Raw genomic sequence first — 16,908 nt, forward strand, 5'->3', positions numbered from 1 at the left:
GTCTTTAACCTTTGCCATTTTTACTATGATGTGTCTTGGTGGGGACCTGTTTGGGTTCAGCTTGTTTGGAACTCTCTGCACTTCCTGGGCTTGTATGTCGATTTCCTTCACCAGGGTAGGGAAGTTCTCAGTCATTATTTCTTCAAATACATTCTTGATCCCTTGCTTCTTCTCTTCTCCTTCTGGTATTCCTATGATGCAAAGGTTGTTGCGCTTGATGTTGTCCCACAGATCTCTTAAAGTATCTTCATTGTTTTTTATTCTTTTTTTCTTTTTGTAGTTCCAAGTGGGTGATTTCTGCTATTTTGTCTTCTAAATCACTGATCTGATCCTCTGCTTCATCTAAACTACTGGTGATTCCTTCAAGTGTGTTCTTCATTGCAGTATTGTATTCTTTAGTTCTACCTGGTTGTTTTTTATGATTTCTGTATCCTTCTTTATGTCCTCCCTACGTTCCTTAAACATTCTTATCATTAGTGTTCTAAACTCTGTCTCTGAAAGGTTGGATACCTCTGTTTCATTTAGTTCCATTTCATGAGGTTTCTTCTGATCTTTTACTTGGGACATGTTTCTTTGTTTCTTCATTCTGGCTGTCACTCTGATTGCTTCGATGTATTAGATCATCTAGAAACACACACATAAAAAAAGAAAAGAAAAAAGAGAAAAGGGGGAAAAAAAGAAAAAAAAGAAAAAAAGGGGGGGGAGGGGCTCTCCGCCTGCTTTAATCTGCAGACCACATGCTCAGCAATAGAGAGATTCTGGGCAACTCAGCACTAGCTGTTGGAGGGAGGGGCTCAGTGTGTCATGCGCCAACCTCCCTCTAGACTTGAAGCAAGCTTCCCACAATTAGTTGCTGTGTGCTCTGGAATCGTGCTCCCCACCACAAATCCTCACAGGTTGTTGTGGGCTGTCTGCTGCTGCAAAAAACCTTCTGTGGCCTGTGGAGGTAGGAGCCAGGGACCAGGGGCTCAGGGAGCCCCTAGCAACATAGCTCTAGATGGGAGGGGCAGGCCCCCAAGGCACCACAGGATGTGGTCAGTGGCCCCCACCAGGTCAGAGCAGCATGCACTCCTGCATCAGGAGCCAGCTCACACAAACTCGCCTGGAAAGCCCCTGCCGAATCACGCAGGCGCACAGCTCGCAGTCCTACACTCCCAGGAAAACTCCCTGTCTCAGCCTGTCCTAATCAGCCACTAGAAGATCAGGCCAAGCAGCCCGACAGTCAATCGCCATCCAGGCAACTCTGCACACGCAGTGCGGAAATCACGGACCTAAGGCGAGTCGCGCACTTCCGGGTCTCAATAAGCAGTCTGTTGGAGTCGGAGCGTGCTTGCCTGGCATTTCCCTGGCTACGCAGCACAAACAATATGGAGGGTGGGGATCCAAGGCCACATGCGCACGCACAAACGCACACACGCACACATACACTCCTGCGCCAATTCCAGCAGACAAATGCAGTCCTAGACCTGAGCCTCTGTGGGAGGGCCCAGCCCTGAAAAAATGGCGGCCTCCTGTGCACTACTTGTGTGCAAGTTCCACACCAGGGGAACAATGGTCCCAAAAACCTCCAGCTCCCGCGCCAAAGGCACTCAGCTCAATCCTTCCCGCAGGCTCCTGGGCCCCGCTCACAAAGCCACTCCCTCCACCAGGAACCAGGTGAGTGCTCACCAGCGAGCCAGTGGGTTTGCCGGCTCCAATGGTTCTCCAGCTGCCCTCAGCCTCAACGAGCCGAGCAAACAGTCCTCACTATTTTCTACTTCCAGCTGTCGTAGAACTCCTCTTCCTGGCAAAGTAACTCTGGAGTGGAGAGTGTGGTGTGGGGCTGGAGGGTTTTGCCCCCAACTGGAGAAGCCTCGCCACCGCTGAGGTGTCCCTCACGGGGTTTGCCCTCTCTTGTCTCTGCCTCTCCTACTAGACTTGATGTGGCCTCCCCTCTAAGTCCTTCGTTTAGAGGTAGTGCTCATCTAGGGTCCAGGGAACTTCCAAGGTTGAATATCTTATAAATTATTTGCAATTTTGGTGTGATCCTGGGAGGCAGTCGGCACAGCGTCTGTCTATTCCATCATCTTACCGGAAGTCCCCTGTACATACATATAATATTCTTGAAAAGATGTATAAGAGACTGCTAACTGTGGTTGCCTGTGGGGAGGAGTAGTAGGTAGGTGGGAGGAAACTTTTCTATTTTTAAAATTTTTGAATGGTGAATGTATTTCAAATTATAGTATTTCAGATTCTAATAAAAGAAACAAAGTAAACAAAATAAAGCAATAACATAACTGGGAGTAAATTATGGCAAACAAGATCTGGGCCAGAAATAGAGATGAACAAGCAAACTTGGGGTTCAATAACGGAAAAGGTAGATTGCAGTTGATTCCCAGCAGAATGAAAAACCAGATGATTGAACATGTATGTGGCTTATAAGTACTTAGAAAGAAACAAATGATTGCTACTGAGATTTCACTAAGAACAGGACATGAACAATTAAGCTCATTTTCACTGTCTAATAATGATACCAAGAGAGGCATATTGGAAAATGCCACAGAGAATATCTTGATTATTTTAAGGCATCTGACAAACTCCTTCAATACCCTGTAGACAAGACGGAAAAATGTGGGCTTCAGAGGGGAACATCCGAACACAGTATGGTAACTCAGGAACCCAAATCCACACAGAGGAAGTCCACAGTAACACACCACAAGGCTTGGGGCAATGTCCTGATTCACCACTTTTGCTAGCTATCGGAAAGAAGACAGAGAAAGCATGTTCATGAACTTATTAGACAATGTAAGACTGAGAGAAAAAAAACTGAATCCAAATTCAAAAAGATGTGGAGAGGCAGGAACTCAGAAATGCAATTGACACTATTAAGATACAATAACAGAAACCAATATAAACTTGCTTTGGTTTTTAAAAGATTCAAACTTCATAAGTAAGTGCAAAATAGTAGAGCCCTGGTTTATAATTAATTATCCAGGAATTCTAAGTGACTGCAAACTCAGTAGTGGCTTCAGAAAAAGCTGCTGAAATCTTAGGCTGAACTAACATTGTCCAAAGCACCACCTACTATGGATTGGACAGCTCTCATCTGGAGTTTTCTACTCCAATGAGAAACTAAAAGGGAGGAAAAATGAGCAGAATTATTAAGGATTTGTAAAGATCAGTAAAAGTGTCACCTGAAAAGATTTAAAGGGACATGGCAGTTTCTCTTCAAACAGCTGGAGGACTGTCACTTAGAAGAGGTATCATTAGACTTACTCCATGGAGATTCAGAGGTAGAATTAGGGCCAATGCAAGGAAGTGACAACTTGGTACAAGAAACGGTGGCTTGGTACAAGAAATATTTAAACAGGAATTGAGCAGTGATGGACTATGCCATCATCAGAAGTATTCAAGTAGAGGCTGAACTGCCACTTCTCCAGAATGCGTGTGAGAGAATCATTCATTACACAGAAAATGAAATGAGATGTCTGAAATGTGACTCCAGTTGAACATCTGGGACATGGGATGGCGGACTTCCCTAGAAGTTGGGAAATTACTGTCGGGAAGACATATTTGTAAACATATCAATCATGACACTCAACTCCATTCCATTCAGATCTGGATTAACATCACTACAGTCTTTCCTTAAGGGTCACAAGGTCAGCTCTCAATCCCTACACTCCTTTCTCTTTTAGTTCCACCTAAACTTTCAGGCTTAGGAAAATGAACTACTAGCCAATAAACTCCTCAGGGCACAGACATCTTCATTTCTGTGTCTACCTTAGTAGCATCGTTCCTAGTACTGTTCGCTGCTCAGTCTGGGTGCTCTATACACTTGTATGTTTGCTGAATTGCTTAAGAGTTGCAGAAATGGTGCATGGCAATGAACTTCTCACTGAGATGTTGACAAGTCCAGTGCTACATGGGTTTCTGAGTTCCGGCTCCCCAATAAGAAACACCCTTTCCACCAGTACCCAGGTTCTACCTTGGCTTACCGTTACTGATTTCTGGGAGGTCAAATTTAGTGAAGTCCCACCACTGGAGCCGGTAGGTAGTATTGGCAATGTTACTGGCCACAGCAGATTGTCCGTCACCAATCACCGCCCCTGGTGGAGAAGACAAAGAGAGCATATTATAATACTTATCTACCTGTTCCCACTGTGAACATAAATCAATTCCAGGATTAGTAGGAGGGGGGAGGAGGAAGAACCACAAGTAGGGCTGAAGAAAGCTGACGAGTCCCATCTGTCAAGTCCCTCCCTATCTCAAAGAGAAACTGGACGTGTTTTCAAGGATAATTCTATGTGGACATATAATCCCATTCATCAGCCCCTCCCACTATTACTTAACATTTACTTAGTGCCAGTGATGTGGCAGGTACTGTTTATATCCTCTTTGGTAGGCTCTAAAGAGACATATGAATTATCCTAACAATGTGGGAAAGAAAAGTGAAAAATGGGAGAATACCATTAACACAGAAAAACCACACAGAAAAACATTTTAGTCCCTGGGACATCTTTGTTGTAAGCAGTGCTCTTTGGGAGAAAGCATCTCCTCCTTTGTACAATATATAACCTTCTTCCTAATAAAACATCTCAAAAGGAGGCTTCCTCCAGGAAGAGGCAGCCACCATACAGCTGATTGGATAGTGACAGCAAAAAACAAATGAGGTAATATTTGTTCATTGCTTCTGGACCCCTGGCATGTAGAGAGCAGAAATTTATGAGCCTAGCTTTTCAGCATCAAAATATTTTTATTAAGACAATATTTTATAGCCCCTCCTCCCACCCCAGCCCATGAGAACTCCCTTGAATCCAGATGCACTTGGAACATCTCGCGGTTTAACTTTCTCTGAGATATACACTTCTGTATGACATTTTCTTCCTTGGTAACCAATTAAATAAAAAATGGATTTTTTTTAAACAGGGTGACACTTTAATTTGCAGTTGTATTTCATTTACAAGAACATGTCATTTCCTCCTCCTCCTTCCAAGGTGCATTTCATACACAACCACCCTTCTGATCAGACGGAGCCAAACCCTCTTGGGAGAATAGAACACTCTCATATGTTAGACAACCTAAGTGGGATTCTCTGCTGCAAATCAACTTCTACTTTGAGAAACTGAACTTGTTACAGCTTACTAGTCTTGGAACGATGGACAATCTTATACCTAAATTCTTCAGTACCATCATCTTCCTCTTCTGCATATCACTCAAAAAGATCTTGTCGTCTGTATTTTATTTATTTATTTTTTTTTAAAGAACTGCATTTATTGCTTTGCTACTCCTGGTGTTTCCCTATTCTTTCCTGAAATGGTCAAGAAATTGTTCAGAGAGAAAGTGGCCTCCACACAAGCCATGAAACATGAGAAAAGTACTCTACTTGCTCTTCTCCAGCTGCTGCAGGCCACTGCATGAGAAGACTCTTCAACATTAGTGTACTGGTAGTGTCCTTGTCCCAGTTTCAATTTGTAAAGAAAGGTACAAATACTGTAACGGCTCATTTCCAAGATGATGATACTTTCAGATTATGGGTTCTCAACATGGGCAATATTGCCCCCATGGGGGTGAAAGCAAACTAGCTCATGGGGGGAAAATCTCAGTACAATTGCTAGCTTCCCTCCAAAGTACCGCAGTATACAAACAGATATACAGCATATTTGTGATATTAAAATTTCATGGAAAGCGAGACGATTTGGGAAAAAATGTCTAAAAAGGCTCATTAGGAGAGTAATAATGAAATAGAGGTTGAGAAATACCATTCTAGAGAAAACAATACCCTTCAAATAACATATTCTTTAAAATCTTGCAGATTCAAAGACATAGAACCAAATGGTCATGAACTGCCTAAAGCCTGAGAAAGACAACATTTGGGGGTGCTGCCAATGAGCCCACAGACCTCAAACCCCTACTGAGGGCTCTGAGGCACAGCACTCAAACACGGTAAATATATGTCCTTGTTTTAAACCTTTACAGGAAATTCTATAATAATTAAATCTGACTGGGACCTTTTACCAAACTTCTGGGTCACAAGGAGGGTAAGCTTCCTATAGCGCTTTCTTTATATAGAAACTTTCTTGATTTTTCTAGGCCTCCTTGATAACAAAAATCATGTTTTAATTCCAAGGTCTACCCCTCCCCAGGAAAGAATTACTTAGTGTCACTCTGACCCAGGCTCGATTCCACTGAGCTTATGAATTATTCCCCTGGCTTGCTTATCTATTGGGTTGTCAGAAAAGTCATGAGATATTTTTTTTCATCGCAAAATGCGTCATGCCTTTTCCGACAACCCAATAGATGGCTGACATCTCCCTTTGACCACGAGTCTCTCTCAAATTACTTTAGTTCCTTATCATTTCCTCCAACTTTTAATAGAAAAGCATATAACCCAAAAGGGAAGAAGGTAAGTTGATTTTCTCAGTATACAATGAACAAAATGCCAGTTGCTAAAAGAAGGTAGAAAATAAATTGATGAAACAAAACTCATATTCTAGCTTAAAATCTGGGGCAGAGGATGAGAGCTACGAACAGGAAAACAGTTAAGGAAAATACCAGATGCTGTAAGAGTGCTGTGGATCTGCAACTGGGAACACAAATGATTAAGACTCCAACCCACAGCTCCAGAAGCATCCTGAACATGCCTCAAGAAACGTTTTCTGGAGAACAGCTGTGCAGTCAAATAAACATGTTTGGTCTCACGGTGTGGAAGAGACTGGGTAGGTGTTCTCTGCCAATAGAGCCTGAGTGCTGAGGAAAGAAGGAGCCTGGCACCAGGGAGAGTCAGTTTTCAGTACCGTGTAAACATAGATTAGGGAGCTAAAGATGCCAACAGCAGATCAGAGTATTGTCAGCAGGCTCTCTTCTGCAAGAGCTGCAAGCTAACTGAGCCTGTCTCTCAGGAATATCAGGAAGAAAAAGTATTGCCCTACTAAAAAACTCCAACCACTGACTAGGCCTCTGGCCACTATGAGGAAGGTATAGCAAATGAGCCAGAATGAGTTAATGGACTAAACTGCTTTTTACATAGGAGGCACTTAGACTCAGAAACCAAATCCTGAGACTGTTATGGGATTTCTGAGGCCTCAGTTTTCTCAGTAGTAATAGAATGGAACAAGTTAAAGTCAGGGTTTCTCAACCTCCACTACTGATATTTTGGATCAGATAATTCTTTGTTTAGGGGGTAGGGTGGGTCTTGTGCATTGTAGGATGTTTAGTAGCACCCCTGGCCTCTACCCACTAGATGCCAGTAGTACAACACCCACCCACCCCCATCAGTTGTGGCAACCAAAAATGTCTCCAGACATTGGCAAATGTTCCTTGGGGATCAAAATCATCCCTGGTTAGGAAACTCCAAGCTACACAAATATAGCCTACATTTTAACTCCAAGATAGGTGCTCTTAGAAAGGACCACTAGTGGAATGTCCACCACTAAAGGCACCAAAAATGTCAATGATACTGATTTTGGAAAGAAACTAATCAAAGGAACAGTATTATACAAACATTCCCTTAGAAAGAGTTTCCATTTCTGCCATGGATTAGTCTGGTTGAACTGGGATCTTATGGCTTGTTTGTTTGTTTCATGGTTTCTAAAAATACAGGCTTCAGAGCCAGATGGACTTGATTTTGACATTTCCTGCTACTACCTATAGTAGTGTGACTTTGTGTAAATTAATCTCTGTTTCACAAATACGGAAACCTCAGTTTCTTTATCCGTAAAACAGAGTGGGTCTTGTGCATTGTAGGAGGCTTAGCAACATCCCTGGCTTCTCCTTACAGATAAGGAAACCTCAGTTTCCTTCTTTGTAAAAAGGGTGTAATAATGATATTTACAACTTACAGAGTTGTTGGGAGAAGTTACTGAACCAATAAATGGAATGTGATGCAAACAGTGTCTACTAAATGAGCACCATGAAAATTATTTTGATCATTTATTCCAATCTCTGTATGCTTTCCCTCTATGGGTACAGCTCTGTAATCAACAGCTCATAGAGGTACTTTTAGTAGAGACTGGCCCAAATAATGTGCCAGTACCAAGAGAGAGAAGTACTTAATTTTAGAACTAAAGTCAAATGTCTAGGCCCTTGACTCTTTAGTAACTTTATCCTTGAAAAACAGCATAGGCCAAGACAGATCACATTCTGGACACAAAACACACAATAACAAATTTAAAAGAATAGAAATCGTGGGGCTGGCCAAGTGGCTCAGTTGGTTAACAGCACGAGCTCTGAGAAACAGGGTCGCCGGTTCAATTCCCACATGGGCCAGTGAGCTGCGCCCAAGCTGAGCTGCCACTGAGCTGCCAACATGTGGCAGGATGGCTCAGCTGGTGAGAGCATGTGCTCCTAACAACAAGGTTGCCAGTTCGACTCCAGCATGGATGGTGGGCTACGCCCACCCGCAATTAAGATTGAACACAGCATCTTGAGCTGAGTGGCTGCGAGCTGCCAACAGGCGGTCGGATGCTCACTGGGCTTGGAGCTGAGCTAGCTGCACCCTCCACAACTAAGATTGAAGGACAACAACTTGGCTGTTCTCCTTCCCCAAATCTCTAGTAATACCTTAAAAAAAAAAGAATAGAAATTGTATAACATGTTGTCTGCTGTCAGACAACAAGGGAATTAAACTAGATATCAGTAACAAAAAGATAAGTAAAAAATCCCCAAATACTTGAAGATTAAGCAACACACTTTAAATACATGGCTTGGGCCGGCCAAGTGGCGCGTTGGTTAGGAGTTGGCTTGGGACGCCAGCTCTGAGCAGCAGGGCCCTGGTTTGGATCCCACATGAGGGCCAGTGACGCTGCGCCCTCTACAGCTAAGATGGTGAACAACAGCTCAACCTGCAGCTGGGCTGCCGTCAGTCGCCGGCGACGGCATAGGCTGCAGTGGGGCTGGCCGGCAGCAGGCATGAGCCTTTGTGAGCTGCCACGAGCCACCATGAGCGGCCATTCAATGGTGGGCGACCGACTGCCTCACCCGGGAAAAGCGCAATGATAATACCAACATGGGCCAGTGAAGCAACATCCTCCACAACTAGACTGAAGAATGAAAGGACAGCAACTTGTCTGTTCCCTTCCCCCAATTCCCCAATAAAATCTTTAAAAATAATAACAATAATACATGGCTCAAAGAAGACATCTCAAGATAAATTTTAAAATATTTTGACCTAGGGCCGACTGAGTGGCACGTTGGTTAAGAGCTAGCTTGGGACGCCAGCTCTGAGCAGCAGGTCCCGGTTCAGATTCCATATGAGGGCCAGTGACACTGCCCTCTACAGCTAAGATGTTGAACAACAGCTCAACCTGGAGCTGGGCTGCCATGAGTCGCGGGCGACGGTGTAGGCTGCAGCCCCTGCTGCAATGGGCTGCTGTATGTACCTCTGTGAGTGGCCAGCAGCCAGCATGAGTGGCCGGCAGCCGGTGTGAGCTGCCAAGAGCTGCCGTGAGCAGCTGTGTAGAGGCCGGTGACCGAACAAAAGGACTGCAGCTTCCCCCGAATCCCCAGCGCTGTTCCCCTCCCCCAATTCCCCAATAAAATCTTTAAAAAAAAGAAAGAGAATGAAGAGACAAGCAGTAGACCAGGGGAAAATCTTTGCCAAACGTTTATCTGATGAAGAACTGGTATACAAATAACTCTTACAAAATATACAAAGAACTCTTAAAAACTCAACAATAACAAAACCTGATTTAAAAATGGACAAAGGATCTGAACAGACACCTCGCCAAAGAAGATAGACATATCACAAATAAGCATGTGAAAAGATACTTAACATCATTCCTTATTAGATAATTGTAAACTAAAACAACGAGAAACTACTACCACACACTGATCAGAATAACTGAAACCCAAGACACTTGATAACACCAAATGCTAAAAAGGATGTGAAACTACAAGAACTCTTATCCATTGCTGGTGGGAATGCAAAATGGTACAGCCACTTTGGAAGACAGTTTGACCGTTTCTTGGAAAACTAAAATACTGTTACCATATGATCCAGCAATCACGCTCCTTGGTATATACTCAAATGAGTTGAAAGCGTTATGTCCACACACACATATTTTATAGCAGCTTTATTCATAACTGCCATACCTTAGAAGCAACCAAGACTTCCTTGAATAGGAGAATCGGTAAACTGTGGCACATCCATACAATGGAGTATTATTCACCTCTAAAAAGAAATGAGCCATCGAGCCATATAAAGACATGGAGGAAATTTAAATGCATATGACTAAGCGAAAGAGGCAAAAAGCTATATATGTATAATTCTAACTATATGTCATTCTGGAAAGTCAAAACCATGGACACAGTGGTCAAAACTATGGTTACCAAGGGTTTGGCAGGGAGAGAGGGATGTACAGGTGGAGCAGAAGGACATTTTTTGGGCAATGAAACTACTCTGCATGATACTATAATGGTGGATAAATGTCATTATACATTTGCCAATACCCATAGAACTATAACACTAAGAGTGAACCCTAGGGGTAGCTGAGTGGCTCAGTTGGTTAGAGCGCGTGCTCTTAACAAGGTTGCCGGTTTCACTCCTGCATGGGATGGTGGGCTGTGCCCCCCACAACTAAAATTGAAGGACAACAACTTCACTTGGAGCTGATGGGTCCTGGAAAAAACACTGTTCCCCAAAAAAGTTTAAAAAAGAGTGAACCCTAATATAATCTATGGGCTTGGGGTGATAATAATGTCAACATTGTTTCATGGATTATAACAAATGTACCCCTCCGGTGGGAATGGTGATGGTGAGAGAGGCTATGGGTGTGTGTGGCGGGAGGAGGAAGACTGCTCTAATAAAAAAAAGTCTAAGAGAAAGAGAAAGAGAAAGAGAAAGAGAGAAAGAGAGAAAGAGAGAGAGAGAGAGAGAGAGAGAGAGAGAGAGAGAGAGAGAGAGAGAGCCCAAGAATCTCAGTCATGTTCTAAAAGACAGTGGAAACAGCAGCTGTCCGTAAGGATACTGCTAGTCACAACAGCTCACTTTCTATCATACAACCACAAAGTCCTGGAGCCTAAGAGTGAAAGGGGAAATAAGGATTACTGTGACCGGACAAAACAAGGAGGAAAAGAAGCCTAAATCCAGCTGGCCAGCTACCAAAGAATAACAATGGCAAAAACCAATCTGCCAAGTCTCATTCTCTGAGTCAGGTATCCAACGTGTAGGTCAGAAGCCCTGGGAATGTGTCCAGGGATAAAACCTTAATACTGACTGTCACATGGTAGGTGAACTCTACCAAGCCCACATGCATCTCTGCCTCTGCTTCTCCTCAGACTCCTCTCTTCTGTTGCTTGGAAAGGAGAATCAGGAACCTTTTTTCCAAAACAGCTTTTTTAGCGTCTCTCCAAGATCTGTGCGAGGAGCAGGGAAATGAAGAGTATGATTCAACAGTACAGTAAAAATACGAAATAATGGGAATCATTAGCAAATCTATCAGAAAAGCTAATTCAGGAGGGTAAAAAGGGGCAAGTTACAAAGAAGGAAACAAATTATATTTCAGTCCTATAAAATTGTTTAATTTGAGGCTGCCTCATTCAGAATGGGCATCTCTGATTATGCTGTTGCTGGGAAGGTAGAACAAGGAGGGGGCTGGGGGCCAACACTCATCAGCCTGGAAACACAAGTACTGTCTTTCTGCTGGGCTGGGACACGCAGCCAAAAGCCAGCTTGCTAATTGGTCAGTAGAACTGGGACTAGAAACCCCAGGGTAGGTGCAACTGAACTACTTTTCAAAATTCTTCTTAGAAAACCAGTCACAAAAGACCACATACCGTATGATTCCATTTACAAAAAATGTCTAGAATAGTCAAAGCTATAGAGACAAAATGTAGATCAGTGGTTGCCTACGGCTGGACGGTGCAGGGGAAGGAAGGCGGAAGTGAATGCTAATGGGTATGGAGTTTTTTTAGAAGATGATAAAAAATGTTCTGAAATATATATAATAGATAGTATAATAGTAATGGTTGCAAAACTGAATATATGCAAAACCATTGTATTATATAATTTAAATAGGTGAACTATATGATATGTGAATTATATCTTCAATAAGGCTATTACTAAAAATACTCTTCAGTATAAATTTGGGTAATTTGTGAAGTAAAAAATGGCAATCCCATTTTTGGTATCCCTTTGCATTTCTTTAATAATTTAGAGTATTGGTGAGCATCTTTTTATTTGTTTACTGGCACTCTGCATTTCTTTTAGTGTGCACTGCCTCACCACATCTTGTGTGCATTTTAATGTTTGGTTATTTTAAGTCTTTTTCTTATAGATTGTTTGAGCTCTTTATAATAAATTGCTTTCTGTCTATGAGAAATAATTCTTCTAAGAGCAATACAATACAGGATTATTTGGACATAAAAAGCATTCTTCCTTTCTATGTATATATTAAATGACATTGTATGAAGACACTTATTCTTTCCAGAAAGCTTCATTCAAATGCAGTCTTTATCTTTGCTCTGAGGAGGGGGCATAACTAAGCACTTTGTCAAATACACTTTGTCACCTTATCACCATTTAAAAAGTCTCATCTGAACATAGTCAATTATTCTATTGCCTGGGGACCTGGAAAGAATCCCCGATGGCAGAGGCAGATAACAAGATTCCCCCAAGGGTAGAAGTTTCTTTTAGTTCCCACTATGGTTTTGACACTGAGGAAAATGACCAAACTATAGCTTGTTGGTTTAAAAATGACAACTTTATTTAATATGTAATTCACATACCACACAACTCATCTACTTCCAGTCACTCCTCCCTACTCCGCCCCACTCCCTCCCTAGCCCTAGGCAACCACTAATCTATTTTCTGTCTCTGGTTTTGCCTCTCATAGACATTTCATCTAAATATAATCATACAACAGGTGGCTGTGTTTGGCTTCTTTCAGTTAGCAAAACAAAGTTCATCTATGTGGCAGTATGTATCAGTAATTCATTCCTTTTTATGGCTGAATAATGTTCCAGTGTATGTTTATAATTGAACCACAGGTTCACATGAGAATAAGGTAATAGTTTCTATTTATGGAAAATACACTGCGTGGAACCCGGCAATCATAAATGTGTCTGAGGGAAACAGAATTATTTCCTTTTGAAGGACAAAGTAGGTTTTCAAAAAATTAATTCTGAGTATATTACCTATAGATGAAATTGAGTCACTTTTTCCTGAGACTAAAATAAAAAATAAGAGTATTAGAGGACATCATTTTCTGTAAAAACACAAAAATAAAACCCCAAAACAGGTATCATGTGGGTGTCTATAATTCTGACATAGATGTTCTGAGTAAGGTGTGTGGTCTATCAGGTTTAGGCTGTTTAATAACTGCTCTAACTGGTCATTTAAACTGATGTCAATCATTATACAACATATGTTTGAAATACTATATTTAACATAAAGGATAAATATTTTGTAGATATAAATGTCAATGACATTCTCTTAGCAAAAATTGGGCCCCTAAATCAACATAACTTTATCATCCAATGAACTAAAAGCTCCAAAGCTCCTGCTCATAAGAACACTGGTGGCATTTGTCCACACACAAATCATGAACTTAAGGGGCAGACCCAAGAAAGATACTGTTGAGGTTAAAGGGATTGGACGAGGCCAACAAAACAACAAATGATAGGCTGAGAATTCAACAAGGAACTTAGTAAGGCCTGGAATACAGATAGTGTGCAAGGATTGGAAAACAAACAGCTATGAAATATTTCTAGGTATCATGCCTCAACGAAAATTTTCTCAAAATAACACTTCAAACCAGAACTATGAAGCCACAGTAGAGTAAGCTTTATAACAGGCCAAGAGGAGAAAGAGAAATTAATCTGATGTTCATTAGGGCCAGAGCAGTGGACACAGCCTTCTTATCCAGAGTAAGTAGTACAAAGAATCTGGTATTAAATTTTTTTTAAATTGTGGTAAAAAACACATAACATAAAATAATATAAATTTACCATCTTAACTATTTTGTATATTCACACTGTTGTGAAACAGAGCCCCAGAACTTTTTCATCTTGCAAATTTGAAACTCTATATTTATTAAACAACTCACCCTGCCCCTAGCCCCTGGTAACCACAATTCTATAATACTTCCTGTTTCTACGAATTTGACTATTTTAGATACCGCATATAAGTGGAAGCATGCAGTAGCAGTATTGGTAATTAGTTTTAAAATGCCTTGAAAGAGATGCACAACTAGATAGCATGCACACAAAGCCATTCACAGACATGGGGTGAAATCAGTCATATTCAAATCTATAGGAAAGTAGTTAGGTCTGATGAGAGACTATAACCTCTAGGCCTGATTTTCTCTTAACAAGCCATTCAAAGAGGTCAAAGAACACAGGGCTCATGCCATTAGACCTAGTGAGCCTAAGAAAGTCCAAAGGTGGTAGGGATGCCATAAGATTACTCTGCTTCCTAATTTAAGGATTGCCAATGATTCAGTCATTCTGTCTTGAAGCTGACAGTGTCATCCAGAGTTCAGCAGTGTATTACCACCTTACAGCAAAGGAAGAGGAAGTAAGCTGCTCTTCCCCGGGTCCTCACTCCTTCCTCCCATCACATTAAAACTCAGGATTAGTCTTGACTGTTGACAGGATGGCTGGTACCTCCTAGCTCACTGAAGTCAAGCTAAGACTTAGCTCCTGTGTGGGGTACACGAAGAAGCTGAGGCCCATTTTTTTTTAAATATTTTATTGGGGAATTAGGGAAGGGGAACAGACAAGTTGCTGTCCTTCTGTTCTACAGTCTAGTTATGGAGGATGTCACTTCACTGGCCCATGTTGGTATTATCTTTGCACTCTTCCTGCGTGAGGCAGTTGCTCGCCGGCCACTGAACGGCCGCTCATGGCAACTCACAGCAGCTCACGCCTGCTGCCAGCCACTCACAGTAGCTTACGGCAGCCCACTGCAGCCTACATGGTTGCCGACGACTCACGGCAGCCTTGCTCCAGGTTGAGCTGTTGTTCACCATCTTAGCTGTAGAGGGCGCAGCATCACTGGCCCTCATGTGGGATCCGAACTGGGGCCCTGCTGCTCAGAGCTGGCGTCCCAAGCCAACTCCTACCCAGCACACCACTTGGCCGGCCCCTGAGGCCCATTTTCATAACCATTCTGTAAACCGACCTTTCTTGAATATATGTGCCCTACTGAAGCAATTAGCTACACTTACACTAATGATGTAATTGGGAGGAGTAATTATGAAAGCAGAACATGCATTTTCAAAGAAATGAATATCATTACTTTTCTTTTACCCACAAACATTATTTGAGACAAAAACAAATAAGTTCACAAGAACACATGCTACTGAAAAATTATTAGAAACAGCATTCTAAAATCCACAGCGTTCAGAAGATATGTATGGAGGAAAAAACCCGACAACCCCAAACAAAAATAAAAAACCTAGCATTCACTCCCACCAGACAGAGATTTCCTCAAAACCTCTACCTCTGACAGAAGACTTGCAGGTGGATAAGAGTATTAAGAACTCTGCCTCCACTTCCACATCCCCCACAACCTGGCATTTCCTATGTAGGTCCCAGCAACCAGTTACTGGGAGGACAATGGCTTAGGAAGGAGGTCCCTGAGTGAAGCCAGGAAAGACGTCCTTTGGAAAAGCTGTTATGCTCTCATTGTTGAACAACGGAGCTGCTTAAGGGGGTGCCTCAGCAGCATAAGCATGGACAGAGAGAGAGGGAGAGGTGAGAAAAGGATTGAGGGAGAAAGAGGTGAGAGAAGATAAAGAGAGCGACTGACTGACTCAAACACTGAACAGCTCTCACCAATCACTTGTCTTAATTGCTGAGACTCCTGCAGCTTTTACTGTGCGGTGGAAGCATAAGAAATGGACCAGAGGGTCTTGGGCTTGTCAGCAGCAGGAGGGAAAGGACCTTTACTGCTACAAAGAGGATGCAGATTTCAAAAGCCTAAAATCTGCAAAGAAGGGAAATGGAAATGTGCTGAACGTGGGTTTGACTGGCAGCTTTCCTCATCTGTCGATCACAGGGTAATAAACACTGGGAGATGGCAGAAATGAAGATAAATGCTTTCAGCAGCACCATTCCCCACCCTCCCCTCCTCTTCCACCCCCACTCAGCACATGACAAGAGAGTTAAGCAAGAAAATAAATCAGCTTCTTAACCAACTCTTTTGTTAAAACTTTCCTTACAGGCCACCTACACGTGAATTATTGCTCTATGAGCCTACATTCTCATTAGGAGGCCCAGTTTGTAATGGGTGAAAAGCTTCTGTCAAATAACACCTGTACTTTTCAGGGTATAGCATTTACCGGGCTGAGTCAGTCCAGGCCAACATGTAAGAAAGAGGCCAGGCCTGCTCCCAGAGGGGAAGGTGCAGAACCCCCAAACCTCTGAAACCCTCTCGTCCTCAGTCTGATCCACTCAGCTTAGAGGGAACTTTGGACAGCATGAAGTCACTTGACTGCAATCTCTGCCACATTCCTATTTACACAGGGACAGAAAGGCTAAGCTCTGAGGGCTGACAGAAGAAGCCCCCTTGGCCTTGGAGGTCAAAGGTGAAGTCAGATCAGAAAGTGGACTACAGAATACTTGGTCTTCACTACCAACTTCACATTCACTTTGGACTGAAGAGAACATTTATAAGATAAACAATCTTATGGGTTTCCAACAAGTAGGTCCAAGGAAAATACTGTAAATTTGGGGACTTGTGACATTGAGATAAAGCATCCAGCTGACTTGATTTTTGTAAAGGGAGTATGATTTTTTGAGTAGGGTCAAAAGATTAGCAATTCCTAATGCATGTGGTGGCAGCTGCTTATAAGATGGTTGGGAATTTTTATTTTTTTTTAAAGATTTTTATTGGGGGGCCGGCCGAGTGGCGTGATGGTTAAGAACTGGCTTGGGACGCCAGAGGGCCCCGGTTCGGATCCCACATATGAGGGCCAGTGACACTGCCCT

The 16,908-nt window shown here is 42.5% G+C and overlaps 1 protein-coding gene across 9 annotated transcripts in view; it reads right to left on the bottom strand.

The window, feature by feature from the left end:
• Positions 1-16,908, bottom strand: part of AMBRA1 (autophagy and beclin 1 regulator 1) — a 172,257-nt gene that overhangs the window by 42,965 nt on the left and 112,384 nt on the right. For all 9 annotated transcript variants that reach the window (XM_019656468.1, XM_019656469.1, XM_019656467.1 and 6 more), the window contains one exon: positions 3,975-4,085. In XM_019656468.1, the coding sequence (XP_019512013.1) occupies positions 3,975-4,085 (111 nt within the window). The remainder of the gene's footprint in view (positions 1-3,974; positions 4,086-16,908) is intronic.

This window comes from Hipposideros armiger, unplaced genomic scaffold (genome assembly GCF_001890085.2).
Source record: "Hipposideros armiger isolate ML-2016 unplaced genomic scaffold, ASM189008v1 scaffold_258, whole genome shotgun sequence".
NCBI lineage: Eukaryota > Metazoa > Chordata > Mammalia > Chiroptera > Hipposideridae > Hipposideros > Hipposideros armiger.